This window comes from Dromaius novaehollandiae, chromosome 1 (genome assembly GCF_036370855.1).
Source record: "Dromaius novaehollandiae isolate bDroNov1 chromosome 1, bDroNov1.hap1, whole genome shotgun sequence".
Lineage (NCBI taxonomy): Eukaryota > Metazoa > Chordata > Aves > Casuariiformes > Dromaiidae > Dromaius > Dromaius novaehollandiae.
The window spans coordinates 127,060,742-127,077,023 of record NC_088098.1 but is presented as its reverse complement, the minus strand read 5'-3'; the positions used below and the strand labels follow the sequence as shown (position 1 = coordinate 127,077,023).

The 16,282-nt window shown below is 35.8% G+C and overlaps 1 protein-coding gene across 1 annotated transcript in view; it reads right to left on the bottom strand.

Moving 5' to 3' along the window:
- Positions 1-1,871: 1,871 nt before the first annotated feature.
- The window catches only part of CFAP47 (cilia and flagella associated protein 47), a 386,437-nt gene continuing 372,026 nt past the window's right edge, over positions 1,872-16,282 (bottom strand). The window contains exon 65 of the mRNA XM_064505814.1: positions 1,872-4,559. Within this exon, the coding sequence (XP_064361884.1) occupies positions 4,338-4,559 (222 nt within the window). The 3' untranslated portion in view covers positions 1,872-4,337. The remainder of the gene's footprint in view (positions 4,560-16,282) is intronic.

Here is a 16,282-nt window from a genome sequence, read left to right as displayed (position 1 = left end):
CTAAACATTAAAGCATCTTAGGAATCTTTATTAATATACTGAGATTTTTATTTTGTTCTGCTGCTTGCTGCACATGAGGAGGAAGGCAGTCTGAAGTTTCTATTTCTTTAGATAGTTTGGGTTTGTGATGAAAGAGAAAAAAAGTGCATGCTCAGATTTGGCTGCTGCCATGTCATTTTATTCAAGCAGGAACATTGTTGGTTCAGCATTATGTCCTCTGTCAACCTGGCTTTCATCCCAAAGAGCTATCTTAGAATAATACCTTCCCTTGCAGCTTGCAGTAGGAATGTATCTGGTCCCATGCCTCAACGGACTCTTTACTTGATCATGATTACTCTGTGCTTAAAGCAGCCTTTATGTCTCAATTTTCCTGACTCAGACAAAATCTGTGCTGACACATGAGCTAATGCTAGGCGCTTGTTATTCTTGAAGGGCAAGTTTGACACTCTCAACTCTTTCTGATAACTAGGGAGATCAGGTATCTGACCTGGATATCCAGAAATCTTCTCACTTATGCAGCAGCAAAGCCCATTCCAAGCTGAGCTGCTAGTAGCAGGCATCCTAAAAGCATCTCCATGTTATCCTTGTGTCATTCTCGTGTGTGGTCTTGTGCCACACTGATCAGCCAAATATCAAATAATTAGAAGTTTCAGTGCTGTTGTATTGCTTTGAAGCCAGTGCTGTGATGTACAGTCCTGCAATGCTCTAGTGAAGATTGTCCCTACTACCAGACATGTTGTCATATAAAACCAGGAGCTCGATAGCCAGGAGCGATGTCCAAAGCTGCACAATATCTTTGTAATAAATTTAAATGTAGACCCCATTCCCAGAGTTACAAGTTTCTCATTACACTGTACTGTTGCTTGACAAGGTTTTAATCTTTTATTTAATTATTCAGAGAGATGAATCAGAGAGATGAATCATTATAAAGAGACATAAAGAGACAAACAAGGGAGGAAGAAATATAAATAAACAGGTGGTGACTACACTGGTTAGCCAACTAGTATTTCTCGTAAGCCAGTAAGAAGCAGATGCACAGCTGACTCATGTATCACATAAGACTATGATTAAGACATTGGCCTTAAATGTCATTATCACTTTGAAAAACCTGCTTTATTTTGTGGTTTTGATATTTATATTATGCAGTGGGGTCAGTATAAGCAATTTTAGATCTCTAACCAGAATTAATTAGTAGAGTTATTATTTCTAATAGTAACCAATACACCCCTATTTCTCTGAGATTCTGCTGTACCTGCAAATAGATTAATGTGAGGAGTGACACTCCTTTTTTCATCCTTTTCAGGAGAAAAGGATCCTGAGAGGTGATTCCAATGGGGAGACACAAAGTTAATATTTTCTTTTCCAAGTTTTGCTATTGCTTACTCTGGAGCAGCATAAGGGCCGAGAAAACATTGTGAGTGCTCCTTTAAAAGCCATAACCTTGAGGATGTGTACATCACTCTCCCATTTCCTTTTAAAAAATTTCTGATAATAGTTAGTAATTTATAATGAGTTCTAACGTAGATAATTTGGACCACTTTTCTTAGGCCTGAACCCTAACTGCCATTCCTGTGTTTAGGACTATCTCCAATAGTTACAGTCTTTGACACATTACATTTTAAGGTGTGGCGTGACGCTGAGCATTTTGGCCTGCTGCTCTGAAGCTCTGATTTACTGGTGTGTCCAAAGGCTTCCAAATAACAGAAACAGCATTTTATAAACCTTTTTCATGCCAGTTATTTCTTTCAATGAGTTGAAACTCCATGATGTTCAATTATGGTTGAGCTATTCTAGCAAATGTTTTTAGAAAGAGCAAGGAGCAAATAAAATTGATTATTCTGGAAATCTTCCAGTGCTGCTGCTTAGGAAGTCAGTCATCTTTAAAAAGCTATACAGACTTAGAATTAGCCCAGGTATTAAAAAGAACACAATCACATCACCAATGGATGTAGAAAATATGAAGTCAGGAAGTGAAAAGGAATTTATTTTTAATAGACAGTATATATAGTCAGTGGAATGCATAAATGCATGTGGATAATATATAAAACATTGTGGATGTTATGAGCACACAGATACAATGGTCCTTAACTAAATCACCTTTGCAAGTATCTCCTTGATATCAGGAAAAAATATTCTTACCTCAGTTTAAACAGTGGAAGAAATAAGAAAATGCAATACATCTATTAAGAATGGGTACATATTCAACTGATGATGGCATGCCTTGTGTAGCTCATGAGTGAGCTTGCACACATTGGAATAACCTGCAACTTGGGTCAAAAATCACAGATTATGCTTCCCATCTGAGATATGTAATATAATTAAACCACACCTTTGAAACCACCCATCCGATATCATAAGTATTGCATAAATATTTGTCTATGATTTTTTTAAATGTTTGAATATATGATAGAACTTGAAAATCTACTACCTGTAACAGCAGATAAAAGCAAGCTAATTGTGAAATAAAATTCCTGGAGTGAACAGCATTCAGTTATTGATTATTTCCCCTATGTTCCCCCTATGAATCAATCTCTCACAGAATTACCAGGTTTTGAGCACCCTGCACCCAGGTGTCATTTTAAAAAAGGAAAGCAAAACTTTTAAAAAGCAGAACAAGGAAAACAAGCCTTATAGAAAGGAAAATTGGCACTGAAGTGTTTCCTGAATACCAAGACCAATAAACAGTTGTGAAAACATTGCATATTTAAATTCTGACTTCCTACAGTCAGAGGAACACTTGCTTCATTCAGATATGGAGATAGAACTTTCCTATGAAATCTAGTGGTATTTGCTGTCCCAGTAGCATATAAGATAAATACTACAACAATAACTTCTTAGTGTCTTTTAGATAGATATAGGATATCACTATTGACAATACCTTTCCGGCGTTGGGCACTGAATTCATAGGGCAGATTTTATTCTCATTTCAGATTAGCTGGTTTCTGATCAGAAAGGGACACATTAAAAAGTGTCATCACTATTTTATATGTTCCCAACATTTTCTGTAATAGCTTCTCTAAAATGTGTGGGATAATCAAAATCCTCGAGCACACCGTGGTATAATGGTTTTATTGGTGCTCATTTACACTGACTTACATAGGTAGTTCTCAGGCTCCCCATTCCTCAGCAATGATGCTCATTCTATATTTGTGCCAAGAAAGCACTTACTATGTGCCAAGCCACTTTTTTGTTGTTGTTGTTAAAGTACCTTCCACCATTACAATAAAGGCAGAAATACAATTTACATTTTAAAAGAAAAAATAGCAAAAACAATCTCAATGAAGAAAGAAGGTAGAACAGATTCACCCAGCGATCTTTCAAACCAAGACTGCACAGATCTAATTTCCCATATTACATCACGAGCAAAGAGAGCCTGAACACCCATATACAGACTCATCCAAAGCTGTGGGTGAGAAGAATGGTAATGGAAGCACAATGAGAGTTGCACCTCTGATCTGTTTATTTTAGAAAAAAGTAAAATCCAGCTGCATTCTTCACAGACTTTTCCTAGCCTTTTATATTTCAGTATTCTAAAGCACACTGTAAAATTTACTCAACATGTCAATATTGAGGGAAGAATTTTTTTTTCATTCCATGTTATGTGTAGTAATCCAGGATTTTGAAGTGTTATGGGATGCATAGGTCAGGATTGTTAGTTTATACAATGCAGAGATGTCAGAATTAATGACATTTGCCAAATCAAGAGAATCTGAAAGGCGTTCAGTCTCTGAACCTGTGACATGTGAACCACTTTAACATTAGCAAAATACTTGAAACTTCCGGTGAGCATTTTATCATGAAAGAGATCAGGGCTTGATTTGCTTGCTTGGTTTGCATGGGTTTAATGCATTACGCATTACACAGAACATTTATTAAGGCCTCCTATTAAAGCCTTACAAAAACTTACATGCCTTAGAAAGCAGAGCATTAGCTCAAATCCCCAAATTTTCAAGTATATTTTTTCAAATCTATCTTTTCTCATTAAAAGGACTTGCTGACAGCTGTGTGATATACATAAACTGTTAGGAACACATTTAAAACCCCTGGTATTGTCACCAGTGGAAAAATGCAACTCTTTCATCAGCTCAAGCAATTAAGTTCCTAAAGCTCAATCAGTTGAAATACTTTTCACCAGAACTCCTCTGTCAGTTTTATGTTCTTATAGAAAAATAAGAGCGTTATTAGAGCTCAGGCACTGTGACTCCTCCAGATAAAGTATACGATCAATGCATATCACGTCTGCTTTAAAAAAAAATCAAGAAATGTATCTTCTTTGTATCTGCAGAGTTTATTTCACAAAAGTGCTAACCCTCCCTCCCTCACCAAAATGTAGATTATCACAGCTTTCTTTGCGTTGTCCTCAAGACCAAAGGTGCACCTTTGACTGGAGAGGATACTCCAGTGGTTGTAAGTATCAGATTTTCACGTAAAAAATTGCGCTGTCGAACTGTGGCTGATCTGATGTAACTGCTAGTAGAAACTACTTTTGCTTGCTTTGTAGGTGATGTGGGCTGTGGAGGCAGTCCATTGATTTCATACATCCACTGCATTGATGTTGTCTGAAAACAATAAATAAAGCCATGATAGTTATCAAATACCTTGAAACTTCTGACAGTGATTTAACATGCCACACTGATTTTACAAGATTTGTCATTTTCCATGTAAGGTACTGGAATAATACAGAACCAGAACTGCACTCCAGGAGCAAGGCCATTACTTGTGCGAAACCATGGACCGCATTTAACTTTATGAATTCAGGATCAGGCATAACAAAAACTAGTAATTTACTTTCCTAGATGATCTAAAATTCCTCTTTTATTTAGTGAACCCCAGAGTCTTGTATGTTGTTCAAAGATAATCATTTCATAGTACAATATAAATGCTTCTAGTTTATACTGTAGGATTTAACTGTACCTGTGAAAATGGTAATAATGGTATTATCAAATGGTGGAACCTTTGCATTAGAATAATTAACAAAACTAAAGGAAAAGGGCTCTAAGTATGCATAAGGGAATTGTGGATTCATGTTGAAAATCTAGTTTGAAGAATATGTGAAATAAAAGTGACACTCTTCATTTGCTTTCTGTGTATAACTGTTCTCTAGGAATTAAGCATATGTTTCTATGTCATGTCTTGTAATGCTTGAGTACTTGATTCTTATTGAGTACATAATTCTTATTCTTATTACACATCCCATCTATGTGTACTTAAGGAGCATTATTTCTATGCATATGAAGGTTAAACTGCTATCTCCCATGTGTCATTTCAGTTTTGAAGCAGTATTTTGGTTGCTGACAAACCCCGGTGTGACTATTGCAGATTCTTCAGTCATTTTTCTTTCAAAATTTATACCCAAGTCACTTTAATGCATGAAATCATATCTTTTTTCCAAGTCTTTAGCATCATCCTTCCTGTCATCACATCTAGGAAACGGTTTATTCTTGTGTCTTTACGTTTCTGTTCTTCTTTTCCTTTAAACAAAACAAAACTAAATGATCAAATCCTGAAGATTTCAAATGATATGTCAGTATATCCAGCTCTGCACTATGAAAAGAGAAAGACAATGAAGTGTTGCATGTCACTTGAGGCGTGCACTGTCTGTCATCTATTTGCGTGCACTCAGCAACTGATAATCCCAAGTTTTTTGTTTTGGGCTTTTTTGCTTTCAAAGCATTTGCAGGGAACACTGAGTGAAAACACAAGACGCTGTAGGTATACTAAAATATGTTCGTCCAAGTGAAAAGCTTCATATTCAGCATGTCTATACCAGGAAATGGAACACAGTATATCTAGTCTATATAATGCACCAGACTCTATGTTTGTACAGCCCAATGCAAGACTGTAGAGAATTACTAGCTCCAGATCTCAAAGCAGTGTAGTCACATTAAATTAGTGCTATTTCCAAGCTCCCATGATCTGCCTTTCCACATTTGGCACACCATTGCAATCACACAGCCACACTGCTTTGGTGCTAGAGCAGGTGTGTTGGTGCTAGGCTTTTGCATCATGCTGCTTTGAACTACAGAAACATGACATGTAGGATCACCTTTCTTCCCCTGCTCCAACTCATAAAGATTTATTACCACAACAGTTGGGATTTATATAACACATGTCCCATTTAAAACAAACTTAATCCTTAAAACAATCATTCACAGATGTAATTGTTATACATAGCATCACTCTGTTTCTATCCAGGCAAACTAAGGATCAGAAAGGCTGTGTATACCCTCAAATCAATCTGGAAATCAAAACAAGAGTCAAGCTTAAAGCTCAAGAGTTTTTCCCTCTCAAGCCTTTTGTGAGCAATCCAAATTCCACCGCAGCTGCCCTTGTGGCCCCATTCTTCTTCCCACCTTGACAGCTGGGCTTCTGCTCTGCCACAGGGCAAGTCAGTACTCCAAGCAGATTTGGCCTACAGAGAGCATCAGCAGTATTCATACAAATGGCCAACCAGCCCTCACAACAACTTTTTGCATATTATAAATGCCATAAAGCATCTCCAGAGTATGATGTGTTGATTTATTTAGATATTTATTGTATTCTGCCAATTAATTTTGGTCCAGGTAAATCATTGAATAGGCCATAGTCAACCTTCTCCGTCTCTAACTTCCTCTGCAGTCATCCCATATTTATAATATCATATAAAAGAGAATATCAAGGATGTTAATGTGGCTCCTTGATTTTTTTTTTTTTAGTTTTGTTAAATATAAATTTTATATTTGCTAGGAAGAGTTTCAGTTGGTGTTGTTTCCCTTCAGTGTCTTTCCTCTCCTGCTCTTCTAATCACTACTCTGTCATTGCTACAGTACATTTAGGGGATAACTTTGCAAGCAGTTTTGCATTCATATTGCAGCTATTCAACAAGAGTAAGCTTCAGGCCATTAAGTTGCAAACCCTTTGGCATAGGTTTGTTCTTTGTTATGTATTTATGCAGAATATACAGTATTTCACATATAGGCTGTATATGGTTGCAGCTCTTAAATGTCATCACCATGTAAATTTGATTGTGATGCTTCTTATTATTATACTTCTGAAGTTTTAAACTGTATTTTGGTAACTTAATATATACATTTCTGTGCTCCTCTGCTTTAAAATCTACTTTGCAGATATCATATTATTTTAAAGATCTACAAGCACTAGAGTAAGTGTAAGATCTTAATAGACATCTCACCATGCACATATAATTTTTTCAACTTTCATTACTATTCTGCTAAAATCAAAATCTAATTTAAATTGAATATTATTCCTATGTAAAACAGGTGGATTAGCTCATCCTTATCATAAACCTTATTTAATACTGTGCAATGATCTACTAACTCCACTGCCTGTAAGGATAAATGCCAGCAAAAGTAGGTGTGACATGGACCAGCATCAGTATCTTCTGTCCAAAGATAATGCTGTCATTTAAGAAAAATAAAACTTTCCCTAGAGCTAGCTAATTGTCTTATTAACTCCAGTACAAGGTGAAATAGTTTATCTTTCTTTAGTATGTCAGATTAACAATTTAGTTTGAAGAAAATTTAACCCCTAGGTCATATTCACTGTGTGCATGATTCATTGATTGCTTCAAGGTCAGAGAAAAGATCTGATAGTTGTTTCAGCCAATGATTTAAACTGAGTATAAAGTTACTAAAGAACCACTTCTGTTCATGAAACCCACACATATTATAGGTTTACTATTTGTATTGTTCTAAATCGTTTAGGGTGGGGTATAAATGAAAGTGGTGGGCTATGTCATCTCTCAATTTCATTTCTCATCAGAATCAAAGTGATCTTGCCTTCTGGGTACTGCTAGGCAATATAACCTTTTGCTAATTTCCTGTTCACTCTACAAGTATCTCAGAGTGTATGTTTCATGAAAAAAGTGCATGGCTTGACTTTGGGGGAAAAAAAGCTGCCTATTCTGGTGCTGGTGTACTCTGGGTTAGGTGTGGTCCTGTGGCAGGAGAGAAGACTGCTTCTCTCCTGACAGAAATACTTGGGCTCAATGGAGAAAACATTGTGGGGCAGATAGTAGGACAAGCAGGGAGTGAAGGAACAGGAAGCCTGCAAGAGAGGGTCTCCAAGAGCAGCAGACTTAAAAGCAAGCTGGAGAGAGATGAGAGACTTCCCTGGGGATTTAGAAAGGATTGCATGGAATCTTTCAGCCCAAATATAACATCACTGATTTTTTTTTTTTAATTCATTTTATTACTCAAGATAGGATAATGCTTGTGATCCAAAGAGAGGCTAAATAGATCTATGCTATCACATGAACCTTTTAGACAGGATCCATCAAGCTGGAATACACAAAAGAACAAAAAATATGCCAACTAATTTATCATCTTGGTGGCATGTGCCATCATCCAAGAAAGTTATAGATATTCCTTGTATCTATATACACTATACCTGTACACTATATACCTGTATCTATATACCACTTCTGCATTTATGTATTTGTTTATTAAAAGGAAGCCTCTTGTTCTAGTTCAGTGTTTTCTGCTAACGGGGAAACAACTGTTGTTAGAAGACTGGAAAACAGTTTACTGTAGCTATCAACATACTTGAGTTAATGCTACAAGACAACCTAGAATTCAATACTTCTCAGAAAACCTTTTAACACCCACAAATGTGTGTTTTATTAGAATATTTACTTCCAACTGCAAAATACTAGGTTTCCAAAAGCTATTGAAGGCATAAGCATTTCCCTTCAGGATAAGACTGTACAGCGTAATCGCTACAACTATTCTAATCAGTCTGAAAACTGCAGCAAGAGCCAATGCACCAAGTTCAGAATCCAGGCAAGTGCCTCCAAACCACGTGTGTGGATTTCCAAGTCAGACACGTTACAGCAAAGGAGAGGGAGAGAAATCAAGTATCAGACTTTTCTGGTGTGGGGGAGAAGGATGAGAGACTTTGAAAGGTCATTTATATACAATCATACAATTAAGATAAAATATTTGACTTACAAGCTGTATTCACTTCCATAAGAACTAGATCAAAATTTCCCAAATCAGAGGAACTCCTCTTCCTATGCTCGCAGCAGTGCTGGTTATTATACCAGTTAGCACTGGTAGTAACAAACAGAAGTGTAAAGACAAAGTTATTGAATATATATATATAATGTGCTAGAATTGAAATATAAAAAGGGGAGTCTCCGATAAGAAGAAAATAAAAATAATCTTACCTAATGAGAATGTAGGTATTTAAGAATCCCAGCTTCCCCGTACTGTATCTCTAGGCCCATTCCACAGTGTTTTTGTTATTATGGCTTACTTCACTTAATAAAAAAAAAAAAAATCCCTAAAGCAGAATTGCAATCTCTTTTGGGCACATATGCCTAAGAAAGTTACATTCAGCTATGTTATCTAACAAAGTTTGGAACTGTCTCATGGATACTCTTTATTTCTATTGGCTCAAAGATTTTCTGTTAACCCAAACTGAAGATTTTATGGCAGTATACTGGAAAAATGAGGAAAAGGACACCTGGCAAAGGAAGTAAAAGAGAGGGGAAGTATTATTACAAAATCAAATGTGCAATATCATAGTATGGCATCAAGACATATGATAGTCACCTATGAAATAAGTTAACTAAACTTCTTTCCTGTTTATGGTTTTTGTCTGCCTGTATTGTAAACTTTTTTTAAAGGCAAGGAATTTTTTTTGCTGTCTTATGAGCTGCATAACCATATCTGATTTATGAAACATTAATTTAAAATCCACAGATCCACGCAATCACTGTATAATCAGCTAACACTGAAAATGCAAACATCATAAAAAGGTATCCAACATCATAATATTTGAAGGACAGTGCATTTCTAATCAAGTGCCTATCTGTAGGATGACAAACTGATTCTGTTGAAAGCAATCTGAAACATCTCTTTAACTGTTTTCTGGGGTAATTTGTAAACATTTTTAAAGCTAAAAAATTCACTCAAATTAAAAACAGGTTTTTTTAGTCTGAAGCTGTAGTAGTACATTGTCTCTCTCAGAAGTTTATTATATTTGATGATTCATATCATAGCATATGTGCTATGTACAAAGAACACACAGGATATTCTAAGTATTACCCTTCTTGATCTGGTTTAGGTTTATGGCTATTTTATCTAATGAAAGTATTAACTGGGCTACTAAGCTAGCATTTCTTTCACAATCCTCCTAACTAATGTACCATATTTGTTCAAGTCACAATAAATACATGACAAAATTTTCTTCCATCATAGTACTGAATTATTGTGAATCAAATCTTAGCAATTACCTTAAGTATTCCTTATAAAGATCAATACTATTGATATATATGTACATAAAAACAATATTCAATTACTAGTATATTATTAAAAAGGAGATTTCTTCCTTAAGAAGAAAGACTGGACCATGGTCTGGGTGTCCTTGAAAGTGTGAAGGAGGATTCTTGTTGAAATGCATGACTGTTATCAATACCTAGAAAGTCCTGATGACTGCAATCTAATTGAAGTGTAAAAAGAGTAATAATTTGGCTCACCTGATGGGAGTAATGGCCATCTACAGAGCTAAATCTTTCTGAAGAATATTTTGAAGAATGCAAAAATAAGACATATGCCACTTTTTACTGGATATCACAAGCTAGATAGCTGATTAAATAATGTTCATGAAGTAATTTACTCAGCAAATACTGGTAACAATCACCAAATGATTTATATGAAAGTACATTTTTGGTATTCAACTCATTCTAACAGATGGCTCATGATTCATAGGATTAATTTACAGAACACAGATCTCAGATCACCCATGCATATTCACCATAGGTTGGCAGTACTACTGAGTTATATGCTAATTAATTGCTAGAGAAATCTATGTTAGGATGGAGTTAAATGTTGGGAGCAACCATCAGTAATTTTAAGGGAAACAATATTGCAGTTATCTGCCAAACAGTGTTAACTCAGGACAGTCAAAATAAAATCTGCAAGAACTCCAAAAAAGTGTCATCGTCCTCCGCCCCAGAAATTACAAGTAGTGCATCCAGTATTCCCTGATCCTTAATTTGTACTGCAGTGATGACAAGAAAGGAATGGCCTAAGATGATCAGTGTATACAGTATGAAATTAAACTGAACTTTTTATGTGACCTGCTGAAGGATCTCTTTCTCTATTTTTGTCCCTTAAGATTAATTTAGGGTGCAATAAAATTGTTTGGGTGCAACAACGTTATGTTTCCATTGTTAAAGTTAGCTCCAACTTTCCTTTTCTAATGTGAGACTTGCAATAAATCCAATACTTCTATGCCCCAGATATGCTCTTTTCTAAAGTTATCGTAAGACTTCACGTTGTTAACTGTATTTTAATGTTTTTTATTTGAGAATTGTTTCATTTGCTTGCTTCTATTTTGTATGAATTTCATAAATGAACAATAAAGAGACAACATGAAGATGCATTATCTCTAACAAATAATATCATTTGCTAGGGATCTTATGTCATTAGCTTCCAGCTTTCTGGACAGAATAATTAGTACTCCTTTGTTTCATTACTGTATCATCATGAAGTGCAGGGCAGGTTAAGCGAATACGCGCCAGCCAGTATTTAACTGTTAATGACACGGCCTCTGCCCTTTCCCCTCTTTTCTCCTCCCTCTTGTTCTTACTCATTTTCCCTGTTTAGTGCATCTGGTAAAATAGACAGCATATTGGAAAGATACTGGAGCAAATAATCAAAAATTGACATCTATAATTCCTTGCCTTCCTCTTCCCTTGTTTCAGTCTTCCATAGTTCTTATTTTTCAAAGGCAAACATACTATAAGCAGCTAGAAAAGTACTTTCTTTGAAGCCTTAGCTATCTCTTGTAGCTTGGAAGAACAACCTTGTAAAAAAACGGACCTCTGGACCAAGGAGGATCTAATCTATACCTGAATTTATGGAGAATTCAGGGAAGAAAAAATTGATGAAAGAGAGGTGGCTTTCAGAGCTAATTTTTAAACATAAGGTCTCAAGCTTCCTCATGTTATTCTGCTCTCAGACATTTCAATTCTTGGGATGAGAAAACACTAGAAATGGAATTTCTTTCACTGATGTTGAGGAGCTAATATGTATCAGAGTCTGCACCTGTTAGCTCCATGCAGTCCTGCAGAAGGGCCCCTAAACAGAGATGGGAAAACTGACTGCAGTCAGTCACTATTTGCAGTGACTTACAGTGTGTCCCAGCCAAGTCCGTAATGAATCATCAACTTCTGTGTATTGGCAAGGAGAAAAGAACTCCTGAAAAATAAAATAAAAGGATGATTCTGGAGAATTCAATGGAATGAATCCACCTGGTCCTCACTTGGCTCATAAAAACAATTTCCTATCCATCCTTTGTCCATGAATACAATTTCCTAAACAGTGTTACTTTTGGAGGACCAGGACAGTAGAAAATAAAGGCTTATATCTACTCTTGGAAGGCTACAGTATCTCCTTTGGTATGAAAAGTTACTTAAAAAGTAAAATAAAATTAAAAAATGGGGCAACAGGGAATTAACTTCCCTCTGAATCCAAAGTTATTAGTACTGTCACAGAGTATGTAACAAGAATCCTGCTAGGACAAAGTAACATCTGAATTTTGGAAGAGGTGAAGTAAAGAGGAAGGAATATGAAAAAACTTCCTGCATAAATTAGTTGTAAAAAAGATCTGGGGGAGATTATATGAGTCTGCGTTGAAGCCCTGTCAGACTTTCTCTGAAATAAATGGTTTATGAAAGCTTCTTCAGGAAGATGCTCTCCTTGAAAAATGTAACTTGAAAGATAGGGCACTTAGGAAGACAATCCTGACCATAAAGGTTTACAGCAGAGAAAGGGAGAGAGCCTTTTGGGTGTGACTGTAGTATATAATATAATAAGCCTGGTTTTCTTTCATATCTCATCTTCTCTGTCATCACTTATAGCTGTCCTAATGATTTTAGATATTAAAATACAGTGCAAAAGATATAATTTATTTATTTGACTTGAGCCATTCCTCACACAAATGTGGTAATCTTAAAACTGGAGTACTGAGCCATCCTGAGAAATGGTCACCAACACTTTATTTCAGGGTTTCAAAGGGTAACAGAGTGATCAGACCTGACAACATGGTCTGGGGATGCCTGTGAAAAATGTCTGCCTTCCTTTTTCAGATATTGGATATGGAAGTTGGGATCTGTGCACTTCATCAATGGTCTTGCTTTCCCATTTCTAATGCAGAAGATGGATAAGCAGCAATTTTTTTAGATTAGAGGAATATTTCCAGATAGAATTAAAGGTGGCTTAATTGATTTCTGAGGTTGAAATATTGTAAGTTTCACAGCATTGCTTAGATGCAATACAATTGATTTCAACCATTCCTTCAGCACTGGAGATGGTCTGAATACCCTCTGACAGCAATGGTTCTCATACTGCTACCATCTTCTGGCCTTATAAGAATTGTAGTATCAATAGGAAAAGTAAACTTTTTTCAAGCCTGTGACTCAAAAATTTTTAGTATTGCTTCTGTATGCAAAGTCCAGTGATGTTAATGATAGATGCGCTACATTCCCTGTCTGTAGTCAACTTTTTAGGTCTTTGCTTTAAATACAAAATTCAGGTCAACATCAACCAATAGGGAGGGACACAGGTGATTTCTTTCTTAATGTGAAAGTATTTCAGTTATCTTATTAGCTTTCTTACATTTTTTCCTGTTCATTCTGTTTAACAGATATAATTTAGAATAACATTAAATTATGGCAGGTGACAAATCTATCAAGAACAGTGCACAATGGATTTTCATCAAGCTATTGAACACACAACATTACCATTTTCTGTTAAGACATGAAATTTTGCATACAGAGCTTAGAGAAGCCACACCCAGCAACTGTGGCTTGCACACTGCATAATTTATTTCCAGAACAGCATGACAAATGATTTTGATATGCTATCTTCCATAGGCTAACTTAGTGATTATTCAGTAATAAAAGTGCAGAAGCCTGACTTCTGGAGGGCTTGATAATGTTACCTGCAATCTGTTTTACTCTGACATCTATTTTATCATTTAAGACTTATTTTGTTTTCCTTCTGCTTTAGAATATCTCTGAAGTCTCATTCATGAATTACAAAGCAATTGCTCAGGTCTCTAGCTGAATTCAGCACAGTGCAAAGATTGTGCAATTTAGGACAGCAAAACAACTGTAAAGCAACCTGAATATGCCCTTTCCCTAGGATTTGCCAGCCTCTTGGCTGCCCTGTCTTGTGCCTGGCAGCAACTCCTGCTCCAGGAAGCCTTTACAGAAAGTTTCTTGTCCTTCCTTAACTGTACCTCTTCGCCCCAAAGTTCAGCTGTTTTTCCATTTTTTCAGGTGGTTTTCCTTTTTAGCAGCACATCACAACCTAGGTCTGAGACGTCAGTCTAATGGAGAAAGTTCTTTTTCTCCTCACAGTACTATATATCTTATCCAAGAAGCATACTCTCTTCACTAAATTATCATTAGCTGCAATACTTTTTTGTTTTGTTAGAACAGTGCTGTTTATGAAAGCTACTATAAATGTTGAAGTTCCATTATGGAATACCTATTTAAAATGCTCTCTATGTAATGTGTCACCGTTTCGTACTTGTAACTCAACTAGATTATGATATTCTCTTTCATGGCTACAGACACAACCATGATTGTTTTCTCTACTGGCTTTTTCTTATATTTTCTCTGATTCCATTCTTCATTCTACAGAAATTTTTAAAGTCAAGTTCCATGTCACTTTTACAGAATTAAGATTCCTTACAGGTATTCAAGTAATTGTCTAACTTGAATTGTTTTCATATGTAGTTAACTGAGAACAAAAGTTTTAATGATGGTTAAAGAACACTGGATTGCTTTAGCAAAGTAATTAAGGCTTTTTGCCACCAATAAAATCCACTGTAAGTATTAATGAATATTAAAGTCTTAATGAATTCACAAAATATCCAGTGAAGTACCTGATTTGTATACACAAAATACAAACGAGGCTATGCTATTTCAATTATATATATACACTCAGTTAATAAAACATACATGAAAAGATAAGTTGCCATCCCTTAACACTAATTTGCTCCTCAGGACTGAGTTTCTCAGCAGGGCAACTAAAACAAAAATTTGCATGTATGATGATTTACTTAAATGTTTTCAACAAATGAGAAAAAAATGACTGTAGGATCTTTCTCCCTACTCCTAACCTCCTGTTTCACTTTGCAACACAATTGTAATGACCAAAATAAAATTGAGAAAGAACTTACACTGTCATCTCTGCTACTTTACAGCCTAATTATTACGGTTCATTGAAGCACACAAAAATGACAGTTCTGCTACTCTCTATTCATAGAATTTAATAATAAAAATATGACAGTGTTAAGTCTGTGGCTTTACACATGGAAATGCAAAGGAAATTTTACAGCAAGAGTGCTGTAGTCCTTTACTACAGCAGCATCAGAAGAGAGGCAGCACTGTAAAAGAAAAAGAACAGACACTTCCTCACTGCTTCTAAAAACAGTCCAAAGTCTCAACCAATATACTAGCTAGAAAGAATGCATGCAAGAGGGGGTCTACAGTGTTAGGTGCAACATTAATTGCATTTCACCTTCATTACTATTGCCCAAATAAGAGCAATTTAATACTGTTCTTACCATCAAACTAGATCTGTCTCCCTCTGGGTCAATAATGCAAATTATTTTGGCTAACAGGGAAGGCGGAAATGAGTATCTGGTATTCTCAGCATGTCATCAAATCTCATTTCAGTCACAGATGCTCAGCTTATATTAGAACTGCATGAATGAAAAGTTTCATATAGAGGAAAGGGAGAAGCTTAGTGAACACAAAAGGACTATCAATAAGAGGAAAGACAAGATAAGTCTCATGAAAGCATCAAAACATGCAAATATTTCAAGTAGAGTAAGGATGTTAAAAAGATCTCCAGTGTATTGTGATGGTGTATTATTGGTTTTCGAAATATTTGCGCTTACAAGCATTAAGAGCCTTCAATATATTTTTGAACACACAGGAGTAGATTGGATAAGATGTGATGGACAGCAGTAACATGTTTGAGTGAATTCCTACAACCATACATAGTACCACAGGTGGAGATGTAAAGAGCCATCTGCCTAGATCATAACCTGAGACTGAGACATAAGCAGATGTAAGTTAAAAATCCAATTACTCAAAGCACATCTTCTGTACTCACAAATTCGGAAAAGAGAAAAGAAAATTTTGGATTACAGACTGACTTCTTAGAAAGCTAATAATAATCTCTGAACATGATGTTTATCGCATTCCAGACAAATTTATCTTGGTAAAGCTCTTTGTTAGCAAAGGCAGTTAATGGCT